The 26,372-nt window shown below is 38.5% G+C and overlaps 3 protein-coding genes across 7 annotated transcripts; 2 read left to right on the top strand and 1 right to left on the bottom strand.

The window, feature by feature from the left end:
• Window positions 1-632: 632 nt before the first annotated feature.
• ccna2 (cyclin A2) lies at window positions 633-5,211 on the top strand. The gene is made up of 8 exons (XM_088294949.1): window positions 633-1,207; window positions 2,236-2,479; window positions 2,555-2,661; window positions 3,251-3,474; window positions 3,550-3,754; window positions 4,426-4,539; window positions 4,609-4,742; window positions 4,809-5,211. The coding sequence occupies exons 1-8, from the start codon at window positions 1,001-1,003 to the stop codon at window positions 4,858-4,860; spliced, it is 1,287 nt and encodes a 428-aa protein (XP_088151075.1). The 5' UTR covers window positions 633-1,000; the 3' UTR covers window positions 4,861-5,211.
• Window positions 5,212-5,288: 77 nt separating this feature from the next.
• Window positions 5,289-24,788, top strand: anxa5a (annexin A5a). 5 transcript variants are annotated; one of them, XM_088294700.1, is made up of 17 exons: window positions 5,289-5,437; window positions 6,782-7,265; window positions 7,431-7,497; window positions 8,547-8,634; window positions 11,140-11,186; window positions 12,684-12,708; window positions 13,328-13,412; window positions 14,616-14,710; window positions 15,034-15,147; window positions 17,597-17,687; window positions 19,005-19,084; window positions 20,184-20,234; window positions 20,980-21,073; window positions 22,286-22,381; window positions 22,453-22,511; window positions 23,070-23,192; window positions 24,614-24,788. In XM_088294700.1, the coding sequence occupies exons 5-17, from the start codon at window positions 11,140-11,142 to the stop codon at window positions 24,671-24,673; spliced, it is 1,020 nt and encodes a 339-aa protein (XP_088150826.1). In that variant the 5' UTR covers window positions 5,289-5,437; window positions 6,782-7,265; window positions 7,431-7,497; window positions 8,547-8,634; the 3' UTR covers window positions 24,674-24,788. The 5 variants fall into 5 exon arrangements, with proteins under 5 accessions (XP_088150826.1, XP_088150825.1, XP_088150827.1 ...); XM_088294699.1 differs by having other exon boundaries at window positions 8,540-8,634; XM_088294701.1 differs by having other exon boundaries at window positions 5,303-5,437; window positions 6,951-7,265; window positions 8,540-8,634.
• Window positions 6,666-7,230, bottom strand: LOC148338504 (uncharacterized). Its single transcript, XM_088293498.1, has 2 exons — window positions 6,894-7,230; window positions 6,666-6,818 (listed from the first exon to the last, which is right to left on the bottom strand). Exons 1-2 carry the CDS (start codon window positions 7,182-7,184, stop codon window positions 6,666-6,668), a joined length of 444 nt encoding a protein of 147 aa, XP_088149624.1. The 5' UTR covers window positions 7,185-7,230.
• Window positions 24,789-26,372: the final 1,584 nt, after the last annotated feature.

Below are 26,372 nucleotides of genomic sequence, written 5' to 3'. Positions count from 1 at the left end.
TGCAGGGGTTGACTGAAGTTTTAAGTTGTAATGTCACCATTAAGATGGCAGCCATGCCATAGTTGCACTTAGATGAGTCTTATACGGCTTATACTTTTTACAACGGGAGTCGGCCTTTGGAATAATATGCGGGACCAACATAGTACTGCAATTATAAAAGATTTTTTCATTTTTGTAAAAATTGCTCAAAATGCGATCTTGCACCCAATGTTGCTTTACTGTTCAGTGGTTTTGTGCAGTCCTTGAATAGTTATGTCTATGTATGAGAGCCCTTTGCCCTAGAAAAAAAATATTTTGTTGTTTGCTTCAAACCATTTGTTGTTGGGTTAGGATAGTGGGTCTTTTATACAATGCATTCAGAAATGTGTCATGAAAAGAGGACATGTTGCCTCATACGCGCACGTATTTTGTCCATATTTAAAATGGCAGTTATGTCATACATGTAACACTGGTTAGGTGTGTGGAGTCAACAATAATGGATGATTTAAATTGATGACGCCACCTTGTCCGCTTCCGTACTTTTAATTGTACAACACCAGTTTTGAATTTGCAATCAAACTTGCATGTCCACGCTTGCTTGCTGTACACGCGTGACGTCAGCATGAGACAGGCTGGCGATTGGCCCGTTTCAATCCTCGCGGGCTGCTTGAATGAGAGAAAAAGCAACTGCAAAATCAAGTGATTCAGTGTGGAAACGTAAAGCAGCACCGGGGTGGCGAGTCACCTTGCCTTGGAGGTTAGTGGAAGTGCAAGTTATGGCACCATGAAAGTTGTTGCGCCGTTTTGTTTTGTCGCATTCGTCCCCCGGAGTAACTGTGCACTTTGAAGTGGTAGCTTTTTTTTTTTTTTTTAATTGGAAGAGCGCCGTCATCTCCCGCAAGGTTGCAGCTCACATTAGACTCTGTATTGTCTTTGATATTGCTGATCCTCCCACAAAACAAAAGGCAACTGCTGCACTTAACTGCTAAATTGTGGGGTGCAGTAGAGGCCAACTCGAAGCATGTCGGGCGCAAACATTAGCCAAGCCAGTGACCTCCACAACCAAGAAAACATGCTGGCAAGACTGCGCGGCTCACAGAAACCCCGGGCAGCCGCCTCGGAGAACCAGGAGAATATTCCCCCGAAACCGGCTGCCACCAGGACCGTGCTGGGGTTCCTGCAGAACAACCAGAAGGTCAATGCCCCAAAACAGCGCCCTCACAAGCAGGTCAGTTGTTGCTCGCTGCGCGCTTGTTGTAGCCTCACCAGCTAGTTAGCTTGCATGCTAAGCTAAATGTGCTTTGTGCAGCCTAAAAAAGAAAGATAAAAATTGGAGGCACCTCTGTAATGGGTACCTTAAATCTGTAATTGGTTTAATAACTGTTTAAGTCTTGCAAGGCTGTTATAAGTGTGGAAATGCATTTAATTGTTCAAGTTGAATTAATTAACCAAACCCTTAGTCCGCCATTTTATAACTTTCAGTCTATGAGTTTGCTCTGCAGTGTAAAAATATAAAACAAAACTCATCCTTACTTGAATTAAAACAGAATAAAAGCGTTTATCACGTTGCCTCTCATTGTCTCTTTTAATACAAGCCCCACATTGCGGAATAAACTAATTGGTCCAGTATATCACGTTCCTTTCATGCAACTTTAAAAATTACTCCACTATACATAGACAATGCCTTTTATTTATCCAGAAAATCAATTCCCTTTTAGGACAGCTGTTTATTTCAAGGGTGAGCTGGTTAAGATGCCACCCAATTAAAATGCCATAATGCATGAATCAAAGTAAATTGTATACAAGCACATAAAAGTGCACACTGTACAATTACAAACCAAACTTTGCTGCTAGACTGTGATCCACCTAAAATAGAGAGCAGTAACTTCTGACCAAATGTGCAACATGAGTAGCTTAGTAAAGTCAATGTGCACGAAAAAAAAAGCAACTCGGAATGTCACAGCAGGAATGGGTATTAAGAAATTAATAGTGATGTGCTCATTTTTAAGTGGCAGTCAAGTGAGTTTTTAAATCACAAGTCTTTGTCTCAAAACAAAATGCCAACTGACACAAATTTGTACTGAATTTTGGTTACCTTGTGTGCACTCTTATTAAACTTCACTAAGCCCTCACTGCCTTTTAATGGATAAGTGATTGTCTGCATTTTAAAACGGCCTGGTTCTATTTACATGGAGTGTCACTGCGCTCATGTCAAAATCAGTAATAGTCCTGCATTGTTTTATTTTCCATGTACAGGAATCCTCAAAGCTGCCATTGTGTAAAAATGAAGAAATTGGCAAAGTTTCCAAGCCACCTCCTTTCCAAATTAATGTGGACCAGCCGTCCGATGCCTGTGCCAAGAAGCCATGCGATGGCCCCACTTCGAAGGCCAAGGCGCTTGCCGAAGACTCTCCACTTAAGATTGACCAAGCCGTCACCCGTCTGCGCCGACCTCTGGCCACACTCTACATACCAACACCGGCCATGGATGTCAGTTTTGGTTGGTAACTCGAGTGAAAGTTTATGAATTCATTTACATTTGTTTTACCTAAAAAAATGGCTCATTTTTCTTCAGACTCTCCCATGGATATGTCAGTGGTTGAGAGCGAGGAAAAGACTGTCGACGTCAAGGAGGTGCCTGAATATGCCGCAGAGATTCACGCCCATTTGAGGGAAATGGAGGTGAGAGATGATGCAAGCCATCTTTCCTTTCTGGTCAATGTCTAGAACTGCAATGATTATGGCAGCCTCTCACTTTGTGGTAGAACATGTGATGTCGATTCAATTTTTTTTTTTTCTTGATTCCCGGTTACAAGTTGAGCAGCTCATTTTGGCAAGGTGTTGAAATGGCAAAGCTGTGGGTGGTTTGTGACAAGAGGTGAAACGCTTATTTCAGCAGTCCGGCAGGCTGTCTACTTCTGCATAACAGTCAGCATGACCTTAATCGCTCCCTCTGCTTAGCAAATATTATTAAAGATGACTCCTCCAGTGAGTACAGTCACTACATACACATTGACATCTACACATCTTGCTGCTTTTTGTTAATTTATGCTAAAACACAGCCATTTCCTGGGACTCTTCAAGATTACTGTTTTGTTAATCTTGGATTGTCTGGGAGAATTAGTAATGGATGGTCCAGTTCACCTGTGTAGTTTAGCATTGCCAATTTATTCAAAAGATTAGTTCTGAACTAAACGCCAAGGTTTCATGCAGCAAGCGGCTCGCAGATTTGGGAGCCACTCGTTTTAAATGTGACTGCCCCGCTTCGCAGGTCAAATGTCGCCCCCGGTCGGGCTACATGAAGAAGCAGCCTGACATCACCAACAGCATGCGCGCCATCTTGGTAGACTGGCTGGTCGAGGTGGGTGAGGAGTACAAGCTCCAGAGCGAGACGCTCTACCTGGCCGTCAATTACATCGACCGCTTCCTGTCGTCCATGTCCGTGCTGCGCGGAAAGTTGCAGCTCGTGGGCACCGCCGCCATGCTGCTGGCATCGTAAGTTGCATTTCAACACTCACGGCTATGGCTGCTGCGCCGTGATGTTGCTTTACGCCACCCAAATGCGTGCAGCAAATTCGAGGAGATCTACCCCCCGGAGGTGTCGGAGTTTGTCTACATCACAGATGACACGTACTCCAAGAAGCAGGTGTTGAGGATGGAGCAGCTGGTGCTCAAAGTGCTCTCCTTTGATCTGGCGGCACCCACCATCAACCAGTTCCTCACGCAGTACTTGTTGCATCACCCTGCCAACAAGCAGGTGGAGAGCCTTGCAATGGTGAGCCCTGAATGGCTGTTGAAGCCCTTGACTAATTTAATCACACAATGTCACGGCAAAATCTCTGGAAAAATAATCCTTCTGAAGCTTTATGGCAGAATTCTTCTACTGCACATGCGAATGCTGGTGAGCCAGGAGGAAATTCTGTTGAAGCCAGACACGGGCGCATGCAATTTAGTGAACGACTATCGGCCACAACTTGCGTTCGGTCACTCAAGATACCGACTGGGCAATCTGAGCTAATTAAACCACTCTATCACGCAAGCCGGAGTAATTTTTTTAAAAATGACTGCCATAATGATGCTTCAGGTTTAAGGCAAACAATACTTTAAGTAAATCGGAAATGCAGTAATGATTAATACGAATTGGTGAACTACTTTTAAAATCAGTAGCCAGTAATTGTTCACCCATGCTTGATTTTATAGGGCTTGGGACCAAATGCTTGAAATATCTTAAGTCAAGACAATTGAACGAAGCATATTGCGCCTTTTTGGTCGATGTAAAATGTCAGCTCTGGCCTCTAGTTTGTCACCTGTGCTAAAGGATCAAGTTTGATGGCACACAAACATGCTAAAGGATTTTTGTATATTTTTAAATTCTCAAACTGGCTCTGTTGGTTGGTGGGTGTGGATGTTTCTTAAATTCATGGTGTAACAATGTTTTGTCAACAGTACCTTGGTGAGCTCAGCCTGGTGGATTCTGACCCCTTCCTGAAGTACCTTCCTTCCCAGACTGCTGCCGCTGCCTACATCCTGGCCAACAACACGGTCACTGGTGCATCATGGGTATGCATTTTGATTTAGTCAACTTTTGGGCTCTAGCACAAAACGTGACACATCTGAATTGTGTTGCAGCCCAATTCCCTGGTGGTGAAGACGGGCTACACTCTGGAGGACCTGAAGCCATGCATGGATGATCTTCACCAGATGTACCTGAACGCAGCGCAGCATGCACAGCAGTCTGTCAGGGAGAAATACAAGACGTCCAAGTAAGAATTAATGCCACCCACATAAGTTAATTAATTTAAGAGACTCTTATTGCTTTTTCTCTCCAGGCATCATGAGGTTTCCACCATTGAACCGCCAACTACTCTACAATTTGACTGAACTTTTTTTTTTTGCCCCCTCCCCTTTTGAAATTTGTACTTCCTGTCACTTGTCTTTTTCCTTGTGGCCTGTTCCTGAAGTACTTTTTTTTTGTATCACTTCCTGATGTTTAGTATTCTAATCTGGTTTTAAAATCAGACAGATGTGTAAATACAAGCTGGTTTTATGCCCAAGCAGTTGTTATTGCTGGGTTTTTTCTAAGTCAACCTAGTCATGTTATAGCAAGTGGGTTTTACACATTAAACAAGTTTGAGTCATGGAGTCGTCTGTGTCATTATATTTGGGGGACTGACGTCATCTTGCAGCACTGTCAAATTAGGCTCTTGTAAATAAAATTAACACTAAAACTCACTTGGGCTTCCTGCATATTTTGTTCTGATTGTCCACAGGGGGCAGCAGAGGATCACTTTACAGCCACGACGAAAAATCCTTAAAGTAATTTCGAGTTGGTAAGCTAGAATGTTTAAAAACGTGTTCCTCTGGCACACTTTTAAAGGGCAATCTACTTGTACTTCTGCTTCTACCGTGAAGGGTTAAAACTAACCCAGGTCAATGCAGTCTGGCTCACAAAACCCAGGTAAGTGCAGGCTCTTGATAAAACAGGAATGATTTATGAAGTTGTCAATCCTATGAAAGCGAACAAATGCGGGCTTGCTAAAGTTTTAGTATGCCACTTTTTGAGTTTAATACTTGGAAAGAAAATAATACAGTCTGGAAAATGCTACAAAGGTTGCATAGTAATGCCTAACCTTAGAACGCTAACTTTGGTCACACATGCACTTAAATCTGAAAAATCCAAACCAACATGAGTGCAGCTTTTTTAAAGCTACGCATGTCGTTGAATCCCTCAAATGAAAACCTGAAGGCAGTTCCTGGGCGGTAGTTTCAAAATGGGGAAATGCTAAGCCATTGGAGGAGTTGTAATCTTATAAAAAAATCCAACGGCACACCTTTTAGCTTTAAGGTCAGCTTTTGGGCCAAAATGCTATTTAGGACAGCTGAGATAAGGCCAACTGCTGCTGCAAGGCAACGTGCTCCTGTTTGCAATTTGTTCAGGTCTATATGGACTTTTGCTTTCCAATGAGTTTCTGTTGTAGGTTGAGAACCAGACAAGCTTTATATACTAGCTGTTGGGCCTTGGCGGAGGTATGCATGTGTTACCTGGCAACGTGATACGTCAATTTGAAAACAAGCTGTCAGTGTGATGGATTGGGACTGGAGAGCTTAATGGCAAATGTAAAGCTGAACCTTGCACACAGAAAGCAATCATTAGTGTATTGTGTGTGTGTGTGTGTGTGTGTTATATATATATATATGTGTGTGTGTGTATATATATGTGTGTGTATATATACATATGTATATGTTGGTATTCATCCTTTATCTTCTACTGTGAATCTTTGCCGACCTCTAAACCAAACTGACTCAACACCGCCATCTATAGGGTTAATTTTTCATTGCAGCGATTGTCAAACCTTAATTTAAAATGCAAACTTGGTGAGACCCTCTTTCATGCTCGCCCATTGAAAACGAACTTGATGAATACATTTTCTGGCAGTAAACTGTTGGATTCCAGCTGATAAACACTGATGCAGTCAGTGAGTCAACAGGTTTAAAAAGAACAAAAAAACGTAATACAAAAAAAAAAAAGAACTCAAGCCGTCTCATGCTGTATGTTGATGAACCCCAAAGTTGTACAACTTTAAACGTACGTCCCCCCCCCCCAAAAAAAAATAAGGTGGGATTCTGAAATTTTACCATCTTTGGAAATTTTATGGTGACATGAATGCAAATAATGGAAAAAATAATCAACATTTTCCAGATTTTTTTTTTTTCCCCAGTGACGTGCGTGCAGCCAGTGACATGCCAGTCCCTCCTCCTCCTTCCTTCTTTCCTTCCTTCCTTCCTTTTTCTTCCCTGCCAGGCAGAGTGAGACGGGAGCACAAGGAAGGGGAACTCAGCTGCGGGAAGAAAACGAGAATGTCCATTTCAATCATGGAGACGGACGGGAATTTCATCACCTAGCGCTCGGCTACCTGTCGGAATGTCCTCTGCGCTCCATCCGTGAGAAGTTTATTTTTCTTCTTTTTTAGGAGGGTGTGCGTGGAGCCCATGCCGGCCCCCCGCAAATTCCTGCTGGCGTCCACATCGCTGCCCTTGCAGCTGGACTGGGGCTGGAACGTGAGCGTGTACCTGGCGATGCTGCTGGGGCTGCTGGGGCTCATCATGCTGCTGCTGTGGATGCTCATTAAGCAGCTGCGCCACTCGGTGGGCAAAGCCACGCTGCAGCTGGCCAGATCTTTCCGACAGCCCCCAGCTAACGCCATCACCGCCTCCTCGGTTCAGGAGCTCCGCCATGTGCTATGAACGGACTGCCCCCCACCACCACCTTCTTTTCATGGACTGATGTAAGGAAGCAAAACAAATGTGATGGACTCCTATTGGCTTGCCTTAAAAGGACATGGGCATGTTGCATTCTGGTCTGATTTGAGCTATGTCCACCTCGTTATTATTATTAATTATTAAAACATCTTTTTCTAATGTGCCTTTTCTCCTTTTCTCCTTAAAAAAAGAGCTTGATGATGACCACAGCTGTTTCCTTTGGACATCATCTGGATTATCCATTTCATTGCACAGAAGGTGAAAAACTGCTCAAGCGCGAAAAGTTTGGATCATTAGTTTTTCCTTTTCTTTTTTTTCAATTTTTTTTTTAAATTGAATATGAATCGTATCATCCTATTTTTATTTTTATGATTAAATGTAGAGCAGGTCACATTCATCCACTTACATTCCCAGGGAAAGAAATGAACACAGAATATGTCATTGAAATAGGCAAAATCAAGTATGAGTTGGAAAGCAAATAAAAATATTGCCAACCATTTAATCAATACACAGAATCTGAACATGTTCCAAATACAACAACAAAGCAAAACAACAGCAAAAAAAATCTGCACATAAATATTTGCATTGCCAGTTCAGAAATTCTAGTTAAATGATGCAAATGATAAATTGTCCTAATTTGAAAACATGTGAAAGTTATAATGTAAAGACATGATTATTTCATGTAAAAATATGAAAATCCTCTCATAAAAACGTGAAAAGTAATTATTTTCACTCAAATATGAAAAATTCCGTTTGTGAGTATGCATGCTTGTTACAACACCATCCACTGTTGTTAATAGCTCCAATCTCGCCATTAATTAAAAAAATATTTTAAATGAGCCGCGTTATTCATTCAATTTTGTGACAAGTTTCATGTTTTTACATATTCTTCACATTTTTACAAAATGATTTACATGTTTTTACTTGTTGAGTTGAGTTTCACATTTTTACATGATAATTATTATGATAATTTTCACGTATTTACATGATAGTTTTCTTGTCTTTACATGATAGTATTCACGTTCTTAGATGATAAGTTTCGCGTTTTTACATGATAAGTTTCACGGGTTGCATGATAAGTTTGATGTATTTTTTTTTCTGGTGTGACAGCAATACGCTTCCGTACAAAAGAGCATATTTGAGGATTAATTAGGCGATACGTCGATGCTGTTTGTTCACCAATCTGTTCCATAAGGGCATTTCTAATTAGCGGAAATGAATCCAGTGACAGGTGATTCAGCTGCAGGTTGATGAGACTCTGGAGGCCTGATGATGGATGACAATATTTACTTCATGTCAGTCAACAGGTTGACGAGTGACTGCGTCCACGGCTCAGAAATACCAACACGTCCCTGAGGCGCAGCCATCGTGGATGCCAAGTGTTAGCCCAACTGCGTGAGTAGGAAATCAATATCGGCATACGTCAACACTTTTGTCCTTTAACTCAAGTATTGATGATGAAAAAGTTTTATTTATTTAGATGGTTTTTGCTCATTAATTTCAAGTGGATGCCAAGCAAGGTGGCTTGGTTTAATAAAGCTTTGGATAAACATGGTCATACAGCCGTAAACATTTTTTTTTCCCCTGAAAAGAAAATTCCTGGGATAATAATTTAATCTCATAATTGTATGATTTACACCCTTGTAATTTAAATGTAATAAACTTTTAATATAACACAAAACTATACTTTCTACAGGATTACAAATAAATATTTGAATAGAAACTATTTGTAATATTTTGACTAAATTCTTTTAAAAATAGTTTTAAATAATACGAATTTGTCGGACATTGTGAAATTTTATTCTCAAAATTATTTTTCTTCCCACAAAAATCAACCTTTATTTTTTTTACTTTTACATTTTTTTTTTTGTGATATTTTACATCCATCCCCTCCATAGATTCCATTTAATTTCAAACAATTTTCTGGCAATACTACACCCCACCCCCCCCCCCCAAACAAAAATGCCTTTATTTTTTGCAATATTACAGCTCTTTGCAATATTACAGTTTTACAGCTCTATTCCTGGTAATATTACAAATTCATTTTTATGACATTGTTTTTTTTCCGTGAAAATATATAACTTTCTTTCTTCCACTACAAAGCAATTGCTCTCATAGTATTCAGATTTCATCCCCTATAATTCATCTTGGAAAAATGTAATTTTCTATTATTTATTTTAAAAAAATAATATTTCAGTTTTATTATAAATAATATAGTATATAATATACAAATAAGTGGGCTTTTAACATTTATTCTTATGATGTTTTTTTTTTTTTTTTTTAAATTCTGATGGGGTTTTTTTCAGCATGATCATTTTATTTCTATGTTAACTTTTTTAAATGTAATTTTAACCCCAGAAAAAGATTGTGGCTTGTTTTTGTCCTTGTAATTGTATTTAAAAAAAAATCTTCGGACTATAATGTCCCTTTTTTCTACTTGCGGCTTTGAAGCATTTTCTGGTGATTCATAATAAAAATTACCCCGCAATTTGGCTTACATTACGCTCTCTCATTTCAATGTGAAGTGAAGCCACCCTGTGATAATTGTGTGACTATCTGCTTGAAATACAATGGAGCATCATGATGTGGCCCGTCGATGACTGGCAGAGTCTCTCTTGGATTTCCATCAATCTGATCACGCCATTATTAGCTGCCCAGTCGTCTTGTTTATTTGGGCTTGGAGGAAATTGGCTGCATGCTCGCCTGCATGAGCAGACGCTATTCACAAGTCGCTTTAATTAAGGTGCACTGATATGTGAGCTGTGCGTGTGTGTGTGGGGGTGTGTGTGTGTGTGTGATGATGATGCCTATCGGGCCCAATCCTACGAGACCATGCCTGAAAACACAGTCGTCTGCGCAAAGCACTGAAGCAATTGAGATGCAAGACTAGACTAGCAGCATGTGTTCAAAAAGAAATAAACACTCATCAATAAAACAAACGATAACGACAGATGGGTGACACACTAGTAGTGAAACATTAATCCAACCATCTAGTTTCATTTGACCAAAGTAGAAGCGTATGATGCCGTATCTGAAAATACCATTTTTTTTCCTAACAGTATTGTAAGTTTTGTCACAGCATGAAAAAAAAATCAGATTTTTTAAGATCATACATTTTTCGAAAAGAAACAATTTTCAAAATAAAATCTGGAATTTAATGGTGCAACATTAAACAGGACTTTTATTTTTTTTTTTGTCAATTATTTGTTATTTAACATATTTAATTAGTTAAAAAAAAGACAATAATTTTTACTTTATTCTTGTAGCAGTTACATTTTCTGTCCAACTAACTAAGCCTACTCGAACATCCAAACTTTACTAGGGTTAATTACAGGAACTTAAAATTGCCGGTGTATTCTGACTCCTGCTTAACATGAATTTGAATTTGATTGTTTGCATCTAAACACTGCCACATCCCCAGTTATTTGAGGATCTGCCCCCTTATGCAACCTCATTATGTTGTTAATTTTTACTGTCCCTTTAAAAATACTTTTTTCCAGTTGACTTGCACAGGTTGTGCATTTCGCATTAATGATGGAATATGTTTTCAAATGATTGACCTTGGTCTCATCATTTTACATCACATAAACCTTGCATTTGAACTGGGGTGTGTAGACTTTTTATATCCACCATCAGTACACAGTTGGGGTACTTTTTCCACTTGTAGTTGTAATATAGTACCTCACGGGCGAATCAACTGTATACCAATTGTCTTAAAAAGTAACAGATGGTCCAAAATGTCACCTTGGCAACGACTCACATCCGAGGGTTCACTTACCCGTTTAACTCAAGGCGACACACTAGAGGCTGTCCCGTGAGGTCATGGAGACATGCGGTAAAAGATGACACCACATGTGGACTGACCTCGGGTTCCCTTTCTTCACCCGACACGCTGCGCAGATGCCACTTACTGAGCACGCTGAACAAGAGAGCACACCTAGCGACAGGTAAGACTTTACAAAGTCGTCCTAATCTGTGACACCGTAATCACTTTATGAGTTTGTTATGATAGATGTTAGCGTGATTAATAGTTGAAAGTTTTTTGTTTTTTTTTAGCCTTCTTTAGGTTATCATTGTGGTAACTGATATAAGTGGCTAATATTCTAGATTTTAACCGAGCAATTTGTAGCTTGTGAGCAATTTGTTTTCCTCCTTCTTACAGTAAGCTTCAGTATGCAGCAGAATGTGGAGGAATCCTTCTTATTTCGTGTTGTCAACCAACATGTCCGGGTCATGGCGCCAACTGAAAAGTTCTGAGCTAACTTTCCTGGGTCCTTCATCTTTAATGCTCGTTATACCAACAGTAATTACCAGAAGACTGTAGATTTTCAGTTTAACCATTTAATGGATACCTGAAAGATCGACACAGCTGTGGCGCCTTTTTGTGTCTGTCAATCAGCGGCTCCTAAATCCTATATCTGTGCTCCTAGACGCAATGGCACACTGTCTACCCAGTCAGAGAACCTAATGCGCTCACTGGCACTCCGTTTTTGGTGGACTCTGAATTTCCAAATGATCGTAGTGAACCAGTGTGCACTCTGAGCTTATTTCTGAACACGCTGCAATATTTATATCAATGGTAGTACATATCAGGCGATTGAGAAACGAAATGTTAGCTTACCAGTTGGTAGCATGTTAGCATTTGATCCTTGCATTCAACGTAGTACGGTCTTAGTAGTAGTACAATATAACCACATTAGGCTTTTGATATGTTAGATGATCAATATAGTACTTTACATTACCACACTAGATGTTAGCGTCGGAACTGATAACATGTAAGCTAAATTTTTTACCCCTGGTTGGGCTTTCAAAACTTTACTTGACAGAACCACATGAGGCATATAAAAGGTATGCTAGCCTTTTTTCCACTTGGTTAGGCTTTTAATATAGTACGTCACCTATCTACATGTGTTTATTTTATTTTTTTTACAAGTAACACATTAGCATTTTCCCCTTCATGTAACAATTGGTACATAGTTGGATTTCAATGTACTAACATTTTAGTTGTATTAAGTTCATTTTGTCTTCTTCTTATTATTTATATTTGACTGATTCATTTATAGCCTGATTAACCTAAAACAAAATTGTCTTCTATAAATGAATCAGTCAAATATAAAGTACTAACATTTTATCGAGGCTTTCAACATGGAATTTGACAAGTGAGCACATCAACTACAACACGTTACCATATTTCTTCCTCGTTAACATTACTTTTTTTTTAACCAAGTGATAGTATGATAGCATTTTGTTTTTGTATTTTATAGCAACTGTTAGAAGGTTAGCATTTTATCTTCGATAGGTTTTAGGTAAAGTGCTTGACAACCATATTAGGTGTTTGATTATGCTAGAATTGATAGCACGTTAGCATGGTAGCAATTTAGCGACCATAGAACCTTATGAAAAGCAACTTGTGATCCAAATGAGTGTGATCTTGTCTCTTTCAGCTTTGTGCAATCAGAAACGAACATGGTGAGTTCTTTCTTTGGATTCTATCACGAAATCTTGGGTGTAAGGCAATCAATCAGCTGCAAATAGATGTCTCGTCACACGGGCCGCCGTGTGTAATGAAGTGAGAAAAGGTCAATGGCTTTCCCTTGAAGAGAAGATAATACATTTAATCAGCTTATTATTATCGCTTCCTGCACGAGCAACTGAAAAGCGTTTGCTCGCGAAAGCGTATTCATTCATCATCACATTGTCTTGGTGGGAAAAAAACCCCCAAAATGCTCCATTTGACACCTTTCATGGCTTTAATCATGATGTTATGACCACCCATACTGTATGTGATAAGTGCAATGCTGAATGCTGTGATTATTTTCTTATAATAATAGTTATGGCTTACATATAACTTGACATAACTTCAGTTGCTTTGCTTAGCGTAAAATGCTAGATAGAATAATAATCACATCCAATTGGAATCGAAGATAAGATCAGCTAAATTAAGCTAATCTATTTTTTCAGAAAAATGCTAGCAAACTGGAGCACAATTAGTTTTATTTTATGGCTAAATTTCTATTTAACTGTCCTCACAATGAATTATTTAGGTGTCAAATTTATGTACATCACTGAATTTATTTCCTCCCTGCAGGCGTACCGAGGTAGCGTCCAACCTTTTGTCAACTTTGACGGCAAACACGACGCCGATATCCTCCACCGAGCCATGAGAGGACTCGGTAAGTGTTCAACTCATTTTTCATTCTAAATGTGTTTTATTTGCATAATTAAACAAGCAGAAGTTTTCACAACTTGGGTCTAAAATACTGGGAAAAAAAACCCTCTGTGTAAATATTCAGTTTGAAATGTATCGTCTCAAAGGCGTGTGTCTAATTATTCTTCCCACTTATATCATCTCTTTAGCATTAGTGCGCTACAGCTGTCAGTGGTACGCAATAATCGATGCTTGGAAAGTTTTTTCTCGCGACTCGTAAAAATTCACAAGGAGTAGATGTCAACCCTCATAATGTTTTTAAGCGTGTGAATGAAGAACAAAACATGAATAAATAGTTGAAAAACAAACATCATTAATCAGTTCTTCTGAGACTTTTGGGGGCTCAAGGAAATTGCCTTTTGCCCAATGATAAGTCTGCCACTTGTCACAATTTGGCAAATTTCTGAATGACCTGCTCCCAGGCACAGAAATAAGCAGATAAAAGATCTACTTGGCCAAATAATTGTTGGATTGTTTGTGACTTATTTTTCAAGAACAAAAAAAGTACCTTATTGAGTGTCAATTTGGATGTGATCACTATTATTTCAGTACCTACAGTTATGTTTGAACAGGTGTGACTCAGCTCAGTAGAAATTGGCAAACACGGGCTTGCGTGATCCCATGTTGATTGCGCAATGCCACTAATGTGCAAATCCTAATGCGCTCGTTTGTACTGATCAATAATGTTAACGATCACTTTATTATAAGCTCTTAGACCTGACTCTTTTCCAATAATGAGGTCGTGGGTTTGATGCCGGCTCCGGACTTTCTTGTGTGGAGTTTGCATGTTCTCCCCGTGCCTGCGCGGGTTTCCTTTGGGTACTCTGGTTTCCTTCCACATTCTAAAAACATGCATGGCAGGTTGATCAGATAAATTTCCCCTCGATACGAGAGTGCGCGCGGATGGTTGTTCGTCTATCTGTGCCCTGCGATTGGCTGGCAACCAGTTCAGGGTGTACCCCGCCTACTGCCCGAAGATAGCCAGTACCCCTTGTGAGGAAAAGCGGTACAGATGATGGATCTTTTCTCTCTCTCTCTCTCTCTCTCTCATGAGGCTTCGTTGACTTTCACAAGCCATCGATTATCAAATCACCAACTTCTCCTGTTCTCCTCTCAGCCCTTGAGGACCTTCTTCTTCCTCTTACCTCATGAGTTATTTGTCCTACAGGGACGGATGAAGACGTGGTCCTCATGCTGCTAGCGGCGCGCAGCAACGATCAGCGGCAGCAAATAAAGGCGGCGTACAAAACGGCCTACGGAAAGGTGAGCCTGAACAGACAGAAGACCAATGAAGGCTCCTTTTTGAGGAGGCATTTAATTCTACACCTTTTTAACTGTACATTTTGGAGAACCACTGAACATTCTTCTTTTAAAAGCAGTACAGTACATTTTTTAGCTCCACTTCAGTTGTATGTACCTTTTAAGAGCTCCGTTATTTCTCTATGTCACTCTGCCTAGGCAACGGATTAAAGCCTTATTCGTGTTCCTTCTCTAACTCCGTGACGTTCCAAATGAAACACGAAACAGCTCAATTCAAATGCAGTTATTACCGAGCGCAAACATCATCAATCGTTGGGCTCCCACAGGATCTGGTCAGCGCTCTGAAGTCGGAGCTTGGAGGTTTGTTTGAGAGTCTCATCGTGGCCTTGATGACTCCGCCCGTTTTGTACGATGCCACGCTGCTGCACAAGGCCATCAAGGTAACGCCCAAAACCTCATTTATTTGACTTAAGGTGCTAGGAAAATGACGCACAAGTGAGTAAAATCCCCCAACAGAAATAAATGAATTGACGACTGTAAAGCTGATACTATGACACAACATATCAATCCCCAGATCCCAAGAAAATTGGAGATATCTGATTGGATAATTAGTAAGCACTTTGAAGTTGGTTGATGCTATCACATGATGCTATGCCACTAGATTGACGTTTATTCAATAAGAGTCAAAAAGCTGCACATTTCCCACTGTCGAGCTGGTAAAGTTTGAGAGTCGTTACATGGTTCATGTTTGTTTAATATGATCAATTTTCATTTGTTTATTTTTTTTAAGGAAAATTCAGAAACCACCCAATGTTGTGAAACTGATAAATTAAAGATGATAAAATTTAATTTATTTTTATAAAAATCTTTTTTAATAATTTCGTGTTGTTCCGATTTTCATTATTTTTCCTTTAATATCTTTCCTCAGAAGCTTGCAATATTCCGAAACCAATAAATTAAGGCTAAAAAAGTAATAGTTGGTATCTCGACCGAACTGTTCCTTCTTTCGCTATTTGGACAGAATTGTTTCATGTTTTTTTTTTTTCTTCCTATTCCTGATGTTGACTTTAGGCGAAACAAAAAATAGTTGGAATCAGTAAATTACTTCCATTCTTCTGTACTTTTTTCATTTGGTATTTTGCCTTTATTCGACCTCCTACAAAATTCAGAATAACTTGAAAATCTCAAAATTTATTCTAATAATGATAGTTCACCTCGCACATAATAATATACAATAAGTCTTACATTTTCGTCCTTTGGCATGCTACGCTAGTTTGTTGTTCTACTTTGAAAATAATAGCGCTATTCTGTGCCGCAAGAACAAACCAACAATAATAGATAGACTGAACCTCTGTGATCTTCACATACTTCATCAGCAATTATCTATTGCAAATAAATGCAGTGCATGTGACCATCTTTAAAAAGAAATAACTAGAAATTGGAAAAAAAACAAAAAAAAAAAACAACACAATTCATTTCAATGATTGTCAAAAGGCTTTCAAAAAAATGCTGTGCTAATGATGGTGAAATGCATACTACTAGCAGGATTGTCACGCCTGAATCTGTTATTTACACCTAATGAAACTTGTGAGTGACAACTGGGAATATGTGCACTTTGAGACGCGTCGTTAATGGCTGACAGCTAAGCAGAGTAAAAAGCACTAACAGAAAATAAGCAGTCCACAGAGTTAGCATTCGTTCAAAACTACAAGAGTGATTCACCGGATTCTTTTTCTTTCTAATATTCTTTTTGGGCTGTTTATAATCTGCCATCAAGCTAATACTACTAAAAGCTAATATGTTAGCGCTTAATATTCATGACGACATTTCCAACATATTCTGCAAGTAAATATGGATGTACGAGTACAATCTATACTGTGCATATTAACAAATGTCTTACACACTGTCACATTATAATCAATTGTCATGCTAATTTGATATCTCGCTACTTTTGGGGCTGAGAGCTGCTTCTTTGATGCTGATTAATGCACAGCGGCAGCAGTTGTGTCCGCACTGTTGAAATAACAAATTTATTATTTTGGGTTATTATCAATAATTAATGAAATTAATTTATCTGAGGACTGATTATATTAAAGATTTGTCACAATTAAGAAACAGATAAACATTAATATGCAGCACTTTATTTCTTTGAATCTGTGCAAGTGTTGGCATTTACCAATGATCACTTGTATAACATTCCTAGAAAATCACAATGTCCCATGACTGGTGAGCTAGTTTTAAAACTGGCCTGTGGTGATTCATGTGGTCCATGGGGGCTACGTGGTGGGTTGGTGACCTCTCTACTCTACTATACGATAATGTTTATATACTAGGGTGGAACATTTAATAGAATTCAAATTGATCGAATTTAGTTCATGGCTCGTTTGCCTTAGCCAAAGCCCAACTTATAAAATAAAAACGTTTATGTATAATAAGTTGGAAATTGTTTTTTGTACACAGATTCATTTATTGCTTGTTTAAAAAAAAACACATGGGAAGAAGACCTTGAAATAATCGTCACATATTGAGAAAAAAAATAGCGCAGTTATTTTTCAAAATCGCTCAGCTCTAATATGTAGCGTATTATTCTCGGCTCCTATGCATACTTTCTACGCAGCTGTGCTTCTCAACGGTTCATCGAGCAGCAACATGACACGTCATGACAAAAGCTTTGTGCAGCCGGCATTGAGACGAGTGCGAAGCACGTTAATTAAACATACAAAAGCTGGAATTGAGGGTGTTCCGAGTCGCCGTGGCAACTTGGCTTGCTTGCGTCAGACAAGAAAATTGAGATGGGAAATTTATTGTAATTTCTTTTGTCCTAATAAAACTGGGGCCATAAAAACCACATTGCTATCTTCTTGATGATTCTTTCTTGTTGCGCTGCAGGGCATCGGGACTGATGACGACGTGCTGATTGAGATCTTGGCCTCCAGGAGCGGCCCACGCATTCGAGACGTCGTGAAGGTCTACAAGAAAGGTGAGCCGATCAATAAGTGTGTGCTTCTATTGCCATTAGTGGTGAACTATTGAGCCATTGCAACATAAAACAAACATTTCTAAGCATGAAAAAAAGACTAGTCAAACGGCAGTTATGGCTGAGTGTATTGATCCATGTAAGCGTGAAGGATAAGGAAATTAAAACACCACGTCAGTGCAGTTTAATGGATTTATTGAACATGTTTCAAGGCATCCTTGACAATATTCTTCCAGGCATATTCTTTCTGGCCTGAGGTATGTTCTTCAAATATAAACCTGACTCACCCACCCAAAAACAGAATGATGAAAACAAATTCAAAATACATTGAAAGAGCACTATTTGCAGATGTAGGGTTCTGCTCCAAAGAGAAAAGAAAGTTGTTTTTTTTGTAATTGGCTGTAAATGGCAACCAATGACTACTTTTTGTCTAAATAAAGCTCCTAAACTCGCTTCAAATTATTTTCTTGGCATCAAGATGCCACCAACTCTTGCCAAATAACAGCAAATAGGTGAGTTTCTGAGCAAGTATTGCAGGATAGGTTAAAAACAAAATCTATGAATGAACAAATTTGTGAATGCCGGACCACAAATATGGGGAGTTCTCTGTGTGAAAAGAAGTCGTCATCCATTCATATTTCATGTCATTTATAACGTTAATAATGTATGACATAAATTCTATTATGCTTTTTTTTTGCTTCAAGTAGAAGCAAAAGGGGTTAACCATAAAGGAAAAAAAAGAAAAATGTCAAAAAAAAACCCCAGAAAATTCTAATATGATGAATAAAATTTGTATACTGGCAAAAATAAATAGAATTGTGAAATAACGTAAAGAAAATAACTCACTTAATTTCTCAGTGTCACAAGGAAATAAAATTGTCATATTGCTTGCAAAAATAATGCAAATTGTGAGAATAGTAAAAATAAATAAAAGTTTAAGTTACAATGCTATGCAAAAAAAAAACAGAGCCGACATCAGAACATTAAATTGCAAATAGCAATAAAACCGTTGCAATGTTGCAAGAATAAAAGTTGTTGTCAACTGATTGTTTTTATTGTGAGATGTAAATGTGACATGCTAATTGCCATGACAATAAATTACAATTAGATGTTATAACGTGTTACATTTAACAACAAAAAAAAAGAACGATAATATACTTATTACAACGATACTTTTAATCCAATTGTTTTTTTTAAGGAATATTTTGGCCACATTGAAAAGAAAAAAAAATAAGAGCGAGGAAAAAAAAAAGAACAATGCCAAACAATTACCAGAAAAAATACTGGAAGTTTTAGAATAAAATATATCATTTGTTGTAGAGTTTGGCAACAATCTGGAGAAGGACATCTGCAGCGACACGTCGGGATACTACCAGAGGCTGCTGGTTATCCTCTTGCAAGTAAAGTTTATTTGGAACATTCCAAGGAGCTGAAAGTTGAAATTTACTTAAGTGAGATTTGCAAAATGAGAAAAAGCATTTTAAAAAGTACAGTTTTATATTATAAATTCATTCTTGTCATATTTGTCCATCCAAGTAAGAAAATGTTTTATTTCCTTGTAAAATTCCAATATAAATAGTATAGTAAAATATTTCATCTTTGTTCTTAGAAATACTACTTTTCTGGACAAATGCAGTAATTTCTCCTTTAAGGAATATTACGCTCACACTTAAAAGAAAAAATAATATATTCCATAATGAGCACAGCATTAAGCAAAAATGAAATACAATTCAAAATTAATTACAAAAAAGTAGAAAAAAATACAAATTAAAAAAGTTGCAATATAACAATGAAGATATCATGTTAAGCAAAAAATAACATTACTGTTGTTAAGAAAAAAGTTTTATCGATTGTTATTTTTCAGAATGATAAATGATGTAGACCGAACAAGATCACGATTTTTGTTTTGAGGAGTAATACAGCGCAATTAAATGAGGATAAGTATCAAACAAATACACGAAAGAAGCAACACAAAGTTGTCATGTTCGAGTTGTGAGATTATAAGAATCAAGTTGTAATGTTACAACGCCCTACCAATCATTGAAATGAAAATGTAACAACAAATGTTTGAGGCGTAATTTTGCGAGAAAATAGTAGCAATATTATAATCACTAAGTTGTAATGTTTAGCGGAGAAGAAAGTTGTAATATTGTGGTAATCAAAAAAAAAAAAATTCAAATTATATTAATTGTAATTATGTAATCATTTTCTCCATGTTATGTTTGTTTTAAATAAAATATAATACATACTACTAATTAATACAATAAATCTAATTTAATTCAGTTTTAATACAATCAAATAATATAAATGAAAGTTAAATCAAATTGAATACCTTTTAAATAAAGAAAAATCATTACAAAAAATCCAGTTGTAATTTTACGAACAAAAAAGTGGTAAAATTACATAAATATTTTTTTTATTTTATTAATATTCATTCATTTTTCTTTTTAAAGTAGAAAATAGTTTTTCTGTGTATTTTTCTGTGGTCTTGCCGAGAAGGGATCCAGGGAGGAGGAAGTCGACGAGGCGAACATCGCCAAAGATGCGAAGGTAGGAAGCAAAAAAAATTATCATTATCTATTCCCTACACGCACACACACACACCCAGGTACACCCCCCCCCCCCACACACACACACACACGTACATACAATACAAAAATAGAGGCAGGGGTCTTGTATAAGGTGTTGCTAGCAGGCGCGCACAAGCACAGCCTCCTGGGAAATGTCGTTCTTGTGTGGCTGCAACATCCACACTGTGGAAATTGTCTTTCTTGCCACTGTGGAATGGAGAGAGAAATTCAATGTAATGAGGAAATAGGAGGACATTTGTGCTTGTTTAACAACCAGCGGGTCCTTTGCTACCAGCAAGGCTATGTTCAGTCAATTCGGTGCTTTTAAATATTATGCGGAATTTTTGAGAATTATTACTGAACACAGGGATGGGCAACTATGTAAGCATTTTGGCCATATTTGAAACGGAATTTTTGTGGTTAGGAAGTGTGTGCTCTTATGTGGCCTGCTCTGTTGCACTGATGAAAAATTGCGGCGCTCTTCAACATTGAAGTTGCCAATCCATGATCACTTTTACGGTCATTTATAAAAAACATGAATCACCATTGCACCCTTGCAAAGTTTGACACGTTTCTTGGTGCGTGGAGCCCTCCAAAGAAAGAGATGAATTTGATGAAAGAATACTGATGAGCTGCAATTCCAACAGGGACTTGGCAACAGCTGCTGCTCGGGTATTAATAACTCACAAGTTGTAATCATCGAAGCCCGTTTACCGTGACCGCAGGACTTATATGCAGCGGGAGAGGGCAAGTTCGGCACAGATGAAGAGAAATTCATCAACATTCTTGGAAATAGGAGCGCAGAACATCTCCGGAAAGGTGAGAGTACCGGGAGGTAGGAAAGGGGTCAATGTTTCACTTGAATTTAATGTTCAATTTATCATTGGTAGTCAAATTTAGTTATGGTAAGCGTCGTTGATGACCTGTACAAAGGAGATTATCATTTTATGAGATAAAAAGTTGGAATATTATGCAAAGAAAATAAACAAGCCCTACCAAAACTATGAACTGGCCCACTGAGAACTAGAGTGAACTGACTGAGTTTTTGTTATTAGAAGTGCCGTAAGTGAAAAATGAATAGAACAGAGAAGAGGCATAAAAACCAAGCTCACTCAAAGTTTAGTACCAATTTTGACCTACAGGGGGCAGTCCATTATTGCACTTCTCCTGATTCAACACTGGACCAACATCCCAGAAAGTGACATTTTCATAGATTAGACAGATGTTCGGATTTAGACCAATATTGCGTGTAATTTTTGTTCAAACACTCTATTAAATATAACATATTATATATAGCATTAAATGGTGATTAAGATTATTAAATTAATTTAACTAAACTAATTCAACCTTTATATTTGTGTAATCTGAAGAAAACCGCAATGACCGTAAGAACAATCTTCCAGAAGAGGTAATCGTCTCCATATAACTCACCGAATTATACATTATTTTAGCCATTAAGTTCCAATTCACTCACCTGCAAAATGACAAAAAAAAAGTTAGCCGTCTCAGTGACACTAATAGGATATACAGTAAACCCCCTCCATTGTTCCATTGGTCACCAACCCACTATTTCAAAGATTTAAAAAAATAAAATAAAATGAAAAAAATAACTGTCATTCTGCTGCTGCCCATTTGTTTTTGGGTGTAATTCCACTGTCGACCACTAGATGACACACTATTTAGTTTGACACAGTGATATTTAGAAAGAAAATAAACGAAACAAGAATGAATCCTGATTTTTCCACCTACAGAAAGCGACGGTTCAGATGAAAATTAAGTTTGTTAGTTAGGAAAAAAAGAAGTTCTTTGCCTTTGGTTTGCTTGCGTCAAAACAGAGGCATCAGTACGCTTTGACACTATTTGTAAAAATTTTTAAAATTTTTCTTTGCTCTCAATCCGTGTTTTAAACGTGTTAGTATTACTTGGAACAGTGTCATGTATGCTATTAAAACATTCCTTGGAACGCTTGAAATAAATATATCATGGATATTGGGGGATTACTGCATTGTAAAATTGTGTTTGTGTTTGCAGCGTTTGACGCCTACAAGAAGCTGTGCGGTTCCGACATTGAAGACAGCGTTGAAGGCGAGACCACAGGAAATCTGGAGAATTTGCTACTAGCCGTCGGTACGACACTTGACATCATTAACATTTATGTTGTTTTTATTACTAACTAATAAATTTTTTTGTCACCACAGTGAAATGCACCCGGAGCGTTCCGTCTTTTTTTGCTGAGTTGCTGTACAGATCAATGAGGGTGCGTGTGCTTTACGTAACGTTATCTCTGTTCTTGTTGTGTCCCCCCCCGCCGTAATTGTGGCGCAAAGCAATTCCAGCGGAATGGATTAATTGGAGGACATGTTCCCCAATCTACTGTTAGTGGACAGATAGCTCAACAACAGGGAATTTAGCTCAATTTAATTTCCGACACATTTAGTTAGCATCATTAGCTATCGTAGCGCTAAGGGGGACGTTCTCACTCGCTGGAAACTTTATTAGCACTTTCACTATTCAAGGTAGAGTTTAAATCATGTGTAATGCTTCATATTATGTGGTCAAGTGAGGCCTAGGGATTGACTATTAGAGTCTCCAGACAGATTAGGGCTTCTCGGTAGAATTTTAAAACGGGGTTAGGGTTTCAAAGGAAGGTTTCAAACCAGGATTACGGTGTCAAATAAGGGTTTTAAAACGCTGACGTTGTTTCAATGTAGGGTTCAAGCTAATGGAGCATCCATGTGATATTTACCATCTAACACTTGATGATGTCTTTATTTTGAAAACCACCCTTTTTTTGTGCGTATTTTATTTTCCGCAGCGTCCCGGGACGGACGACGACACCCTGATGAGGGTCTTGGTGTCCAGGAGTGAGGAGGACATGCTGGACATTGCGGCTTGTTTCAAGGACAAGTACGGCGCCTCGCTCTACAGCACTATTCAGGTTCTGTATGCTTCTTGAACCATAGCGTACAATATTTGACACTTTTCATCGAAATAAATAACTGAAAAGTAGTCTTTTCAGACTACGGTTGTTTCAAATGAAGGTTTCAATCTAGGTAATTTTTAGTATCGAGAACATCCTGCATCGTGAATGCTGTGATCCTCTGAGGCAGTGTGGAACATGTACTCCCTGATGCAATTGTTCCGAATAAGTCCAGACTGTATATTTTGTGCGTATGTCTATTTCTATAAACAAGTCCATACATATCCTGTAGATAAGTCCATAAAAGCAGAGTGATGACATAAACATTCCTCCTCAGCAGCTCTGTTCTGGTTTAAGAGGAAAACACACACACACAAGTGTGTGTGTACATGCGTGTGTGTGTGACATTTAGCACAAACACTTTATAAGACTGAGCTGAGTCTTTTCAAACATGGCGGAGCCCGACGTAATCCTCGGAGTGGAACATCCATCAGCACAGTCAGCACGCTTAGCATATCCTCCTCTGATGCTACGCTTTTCAAGCGGCAAGTATATTTATGTGTGGCAACACCTGAGTAAGTGGTTTGTACCTCCGCCTCAATGTTGCATTCTCCCCTGTGGAGTTTGTTTGCTCTCGGGTATTCCGGTTATCTCCCACATTGCAAAAACGCCCGTGTCAAGTTAGGGTTTAAAACTGTCGAGAGGGATGGGCTAGTATAGATACACGGTATGAGCCCGATACTGGCCTTAATTTAAGGAATCGAATAGTCATGGACTGCAGCAGTGTGATACATCCCAATTTGGGATAGAAACTGGGTAAGGGTTTGAAATTGGAGTTTAAAGGCATGATAGGGTTTGGAATTAGGATTTTAAAACTTGAAATTGAGGTATTATACCTAGTTTGACGATTCATATTCGTGTTTCGAGCCGAAATTGGGATTTTCAATTTGGATTTCAAGCCTGGGTTGGCAAACCAGGGTAATGTTCAACAACATTTTTATTTACCTCTTCTCTCGCTCGACTCTGACCAACTGAACGGCACATTTGAATAACATTATGACTTTCAGAACAGAACGTTGTTCAGAAGTGCTGTTCGTTTACTGTTTTAATGGAGACTGGCAAATAAAACAAATAAATAAGGGTAGACGCTGCGATGATGTCCAGCCAATCAGTTGACGGGATTGAGCCACTAGTGCTCACTTTTATTGGGCGATCTCATGACCGGGAACCAATCATATGCCTTATAAGTGCCACTGGATCTGTTCAATCATATCTTCGAAGTCTTACTGCAATATGGACGTATTTTTATTTCATTTCTTTGATGAATATGTTGGGAAAATCCCCGAAACACTGAAGGAACAAAAAGTGAAGCGTGAAATGGCGAGGGAATACTGTATAAATAAATATATGCGTGTGCGTGCGTGTGTGTGTGTGTATAGGAGGACACAACAGGCCCGTACCAGAAATGTTTGTTGTACCTTTGCGGCACCCGAGACTGAGCTGACCTGGCCGGCAGACGATCTCCAAGCTAAAAGAAATGTCAGTGCCCTGCTGATCGTTTCCCCTCCACACGCTGCTATAAAATACATTTATGTGATTGATTTGGATGTCATGTCTGACTTGGGAAAAAAATTGATTAAAGTTTTCTCGTGTGCAAGTCAGTGTGCTTTTTAGTTCTGTTAAAAGGGTTACGGAAACAAAGTAGGGTTTCAAAATAGGGTTAGGTTTAAGAGGGGCTTCAAACTAGGACTAGGGTTTCAAAATGGGGCTAGGGTTAAGACATAGGGTTTCAAACTACGATTAGGGTTTAGAAGTAGGGCTTCAAATGAGGGTTAGAGTCAAGAAGAATAAGAACTTAGGGTTTAGTGTCGGGTTTCAAATTAGGGTTGGATTTAAAAATAAGCATTTGGAAGTAGGATTTCAAACGAGCGTGCAGGTTTGCAACTAGAGTAAGGGTAAGGGGTTGAGGTTAGGGTTAGGGTTCGGGTTAGGGTTAGGGTTTCCAACTCGGGTTAAGTTTTCTTTTGTTTTATTCATTTATTAGATACTAATGTAAGTTATTTTTTTGCATTTTTTTTTATTATTTTAAATTTGTTAATCGGTTATAAACTCAAGAAGAAATTCTACCCTGAGAAATTCAGACCTTACATATAATCCTACCACTGTCCAATACTAACCCTGATTCTAACACTTCACTTAACCACTTAACCCTGCAACAATAACTAATCCTTACCCTTAACCTCCCCATAATATACTCCAAGTTGACCCTAACCAACCAAAACTAATTACAGACAATTGCTCATTTTGGGATGGAGGATGAGATGTTTTTTTTTATTTTTTATATATATATATATATAAAGGGCAGGCCCAGCAAGGACGGATTTTCGTCCGTCCCCTTAATCATCCCTAACCGGTTCAAACACTGCATGTATTGAATTCAAATATTTGCACTTGGAGCAAAATGAAATTGTGTAATGCTGTTGTTGGGAGCAGCCTGGTGAAATGCAAGGATGGAAGTGCTTTAAAAGCATGAAGACGGAGGTAGGAGGATGGACTGAGGACGGACTGGCCTAATAGGGTCAAGTGCCCTTCTTTGACTAATTCGGACTTTTAGCTAACCTTAACCACCTAAACCTAAACCAACCCTAAAGCTTCACACTAACCCTTCTGACGAGAGATAATACGACCCAATCCTGATGCTACACTATCGCTAACCTTTACCTTCACAGCACAGTAAGCGATGCGGCTCAACGCGACTGAACTGAACTGAGCAAAAAAAATTAAAATTAGTGACTCACACCGGCCGATTGACCCTTGCACGGTCTCGCTGAAACGGAAAAACTGCGACCCCTGGTGTTCTTATCGGGGAACAACATTTTTAGCCTCCACAAATACTGTATAGTAATTATCTTTATTGACGCACAAAACGTGGTGCGCTTCTCAAGAAATATATATGATATATATATTCATATATGAAACATATTATATGAGGACATTCGCACAAAATAAAGGCGATAATTTGAATATTTGAGTGACTGTAGGCAATAAAGCGCAGACCCCAACTTAAGACCTCGTCCTGGCACCGACCACAGTACTACCGAAAGCTAACCAAATCCTGACATTACTCTTAACCGTTAATCAAGCATTACAGTTAAAACTACCAAAACATTGACTTATACTCTAAAACAGTGGTAGTCC

Source organism: Idiotropiscis lumnitzeri, chromosome 4 (assembly GCF_059441095.1).
Source record: "Idiotropiscis lumnitzeri isolate Australia: NSW breed Sydney's pygmy pipehorse chromosome 4, RoL_Ilum_1.0, whole genome shotgun sequence".
Taxonomy (NCBI): domain Eukaryota; kingdom Metazoa; phylum Chordata; class Actinopteri; order Syngnathiformes; family Syngnathidae; genus Idiotropiscis; species Idiotropiscis lumnitzeri.
The sequence above is the reverse complement of the archived record's forward strand: the minus strand, read 5'-3'. Positions and strand labels throughout refer to the sequence as shown.

Bases quoted from the DNA above. Each gene is read 5' to 3' on its own strand.
- ccna2 (XM_088294949.1), top strand. From the start codon at position 1,001: ATGTCGGGCGCAAACATTAGCCAAGCCAGTGACCTCCACAACCAAGAA. The intron at 2,480-2,554 runs GTTGGTAACTCG...ATTTTTCTTCAG, and splicing joins GGCCATGGATGTCAGTTTTG to ACTCTCCCATGGATATGTCA. The intron at 3,475-3,549 runs GTAAGTTGCATT...AAATGCGTGCAG, and splicing joins GCCGCCATGCTGCTGGCATC to CAAATTCGAGGAGATCTACC.
- LOC148338504 (XM_088293498.1), bottom strand. From the start codon at position 7,184: ATGGCGTTAGCTGGGGGCTGTCGGAAAGATCTGGCCAGCTGCAGCGTG. The intron at 6,819-6,893 runs GTAGCCGAGCGC...TTCTTCCCGCAG, and splicing joins CGCAGAGGACATTCCGACAG to CTGAGTTCCCCTTCCTTGTG.
- anxa5a (XM_088294698.1), top strand. From the start codon at position 11,092: ATGTGGACTGACCTCGGGTTCCCTTTCTTCACCCGACACGCTGCGCAG. The intron at 14,711-15,033 runs GTGAGCCTGAAC...GGGCTCCCACAG, and splicing joins ACAAAACGGCCTACGGAAAG to GATCTGGTCAGCGCTCTGAA. The intron at 22,512-23,069 runs GTGCGTGTGCTT...TATTTTCCGCAG, and splicing joins TGCTGTACAGATCAATGAGG to CGTCCCGGGACGGACGACGA.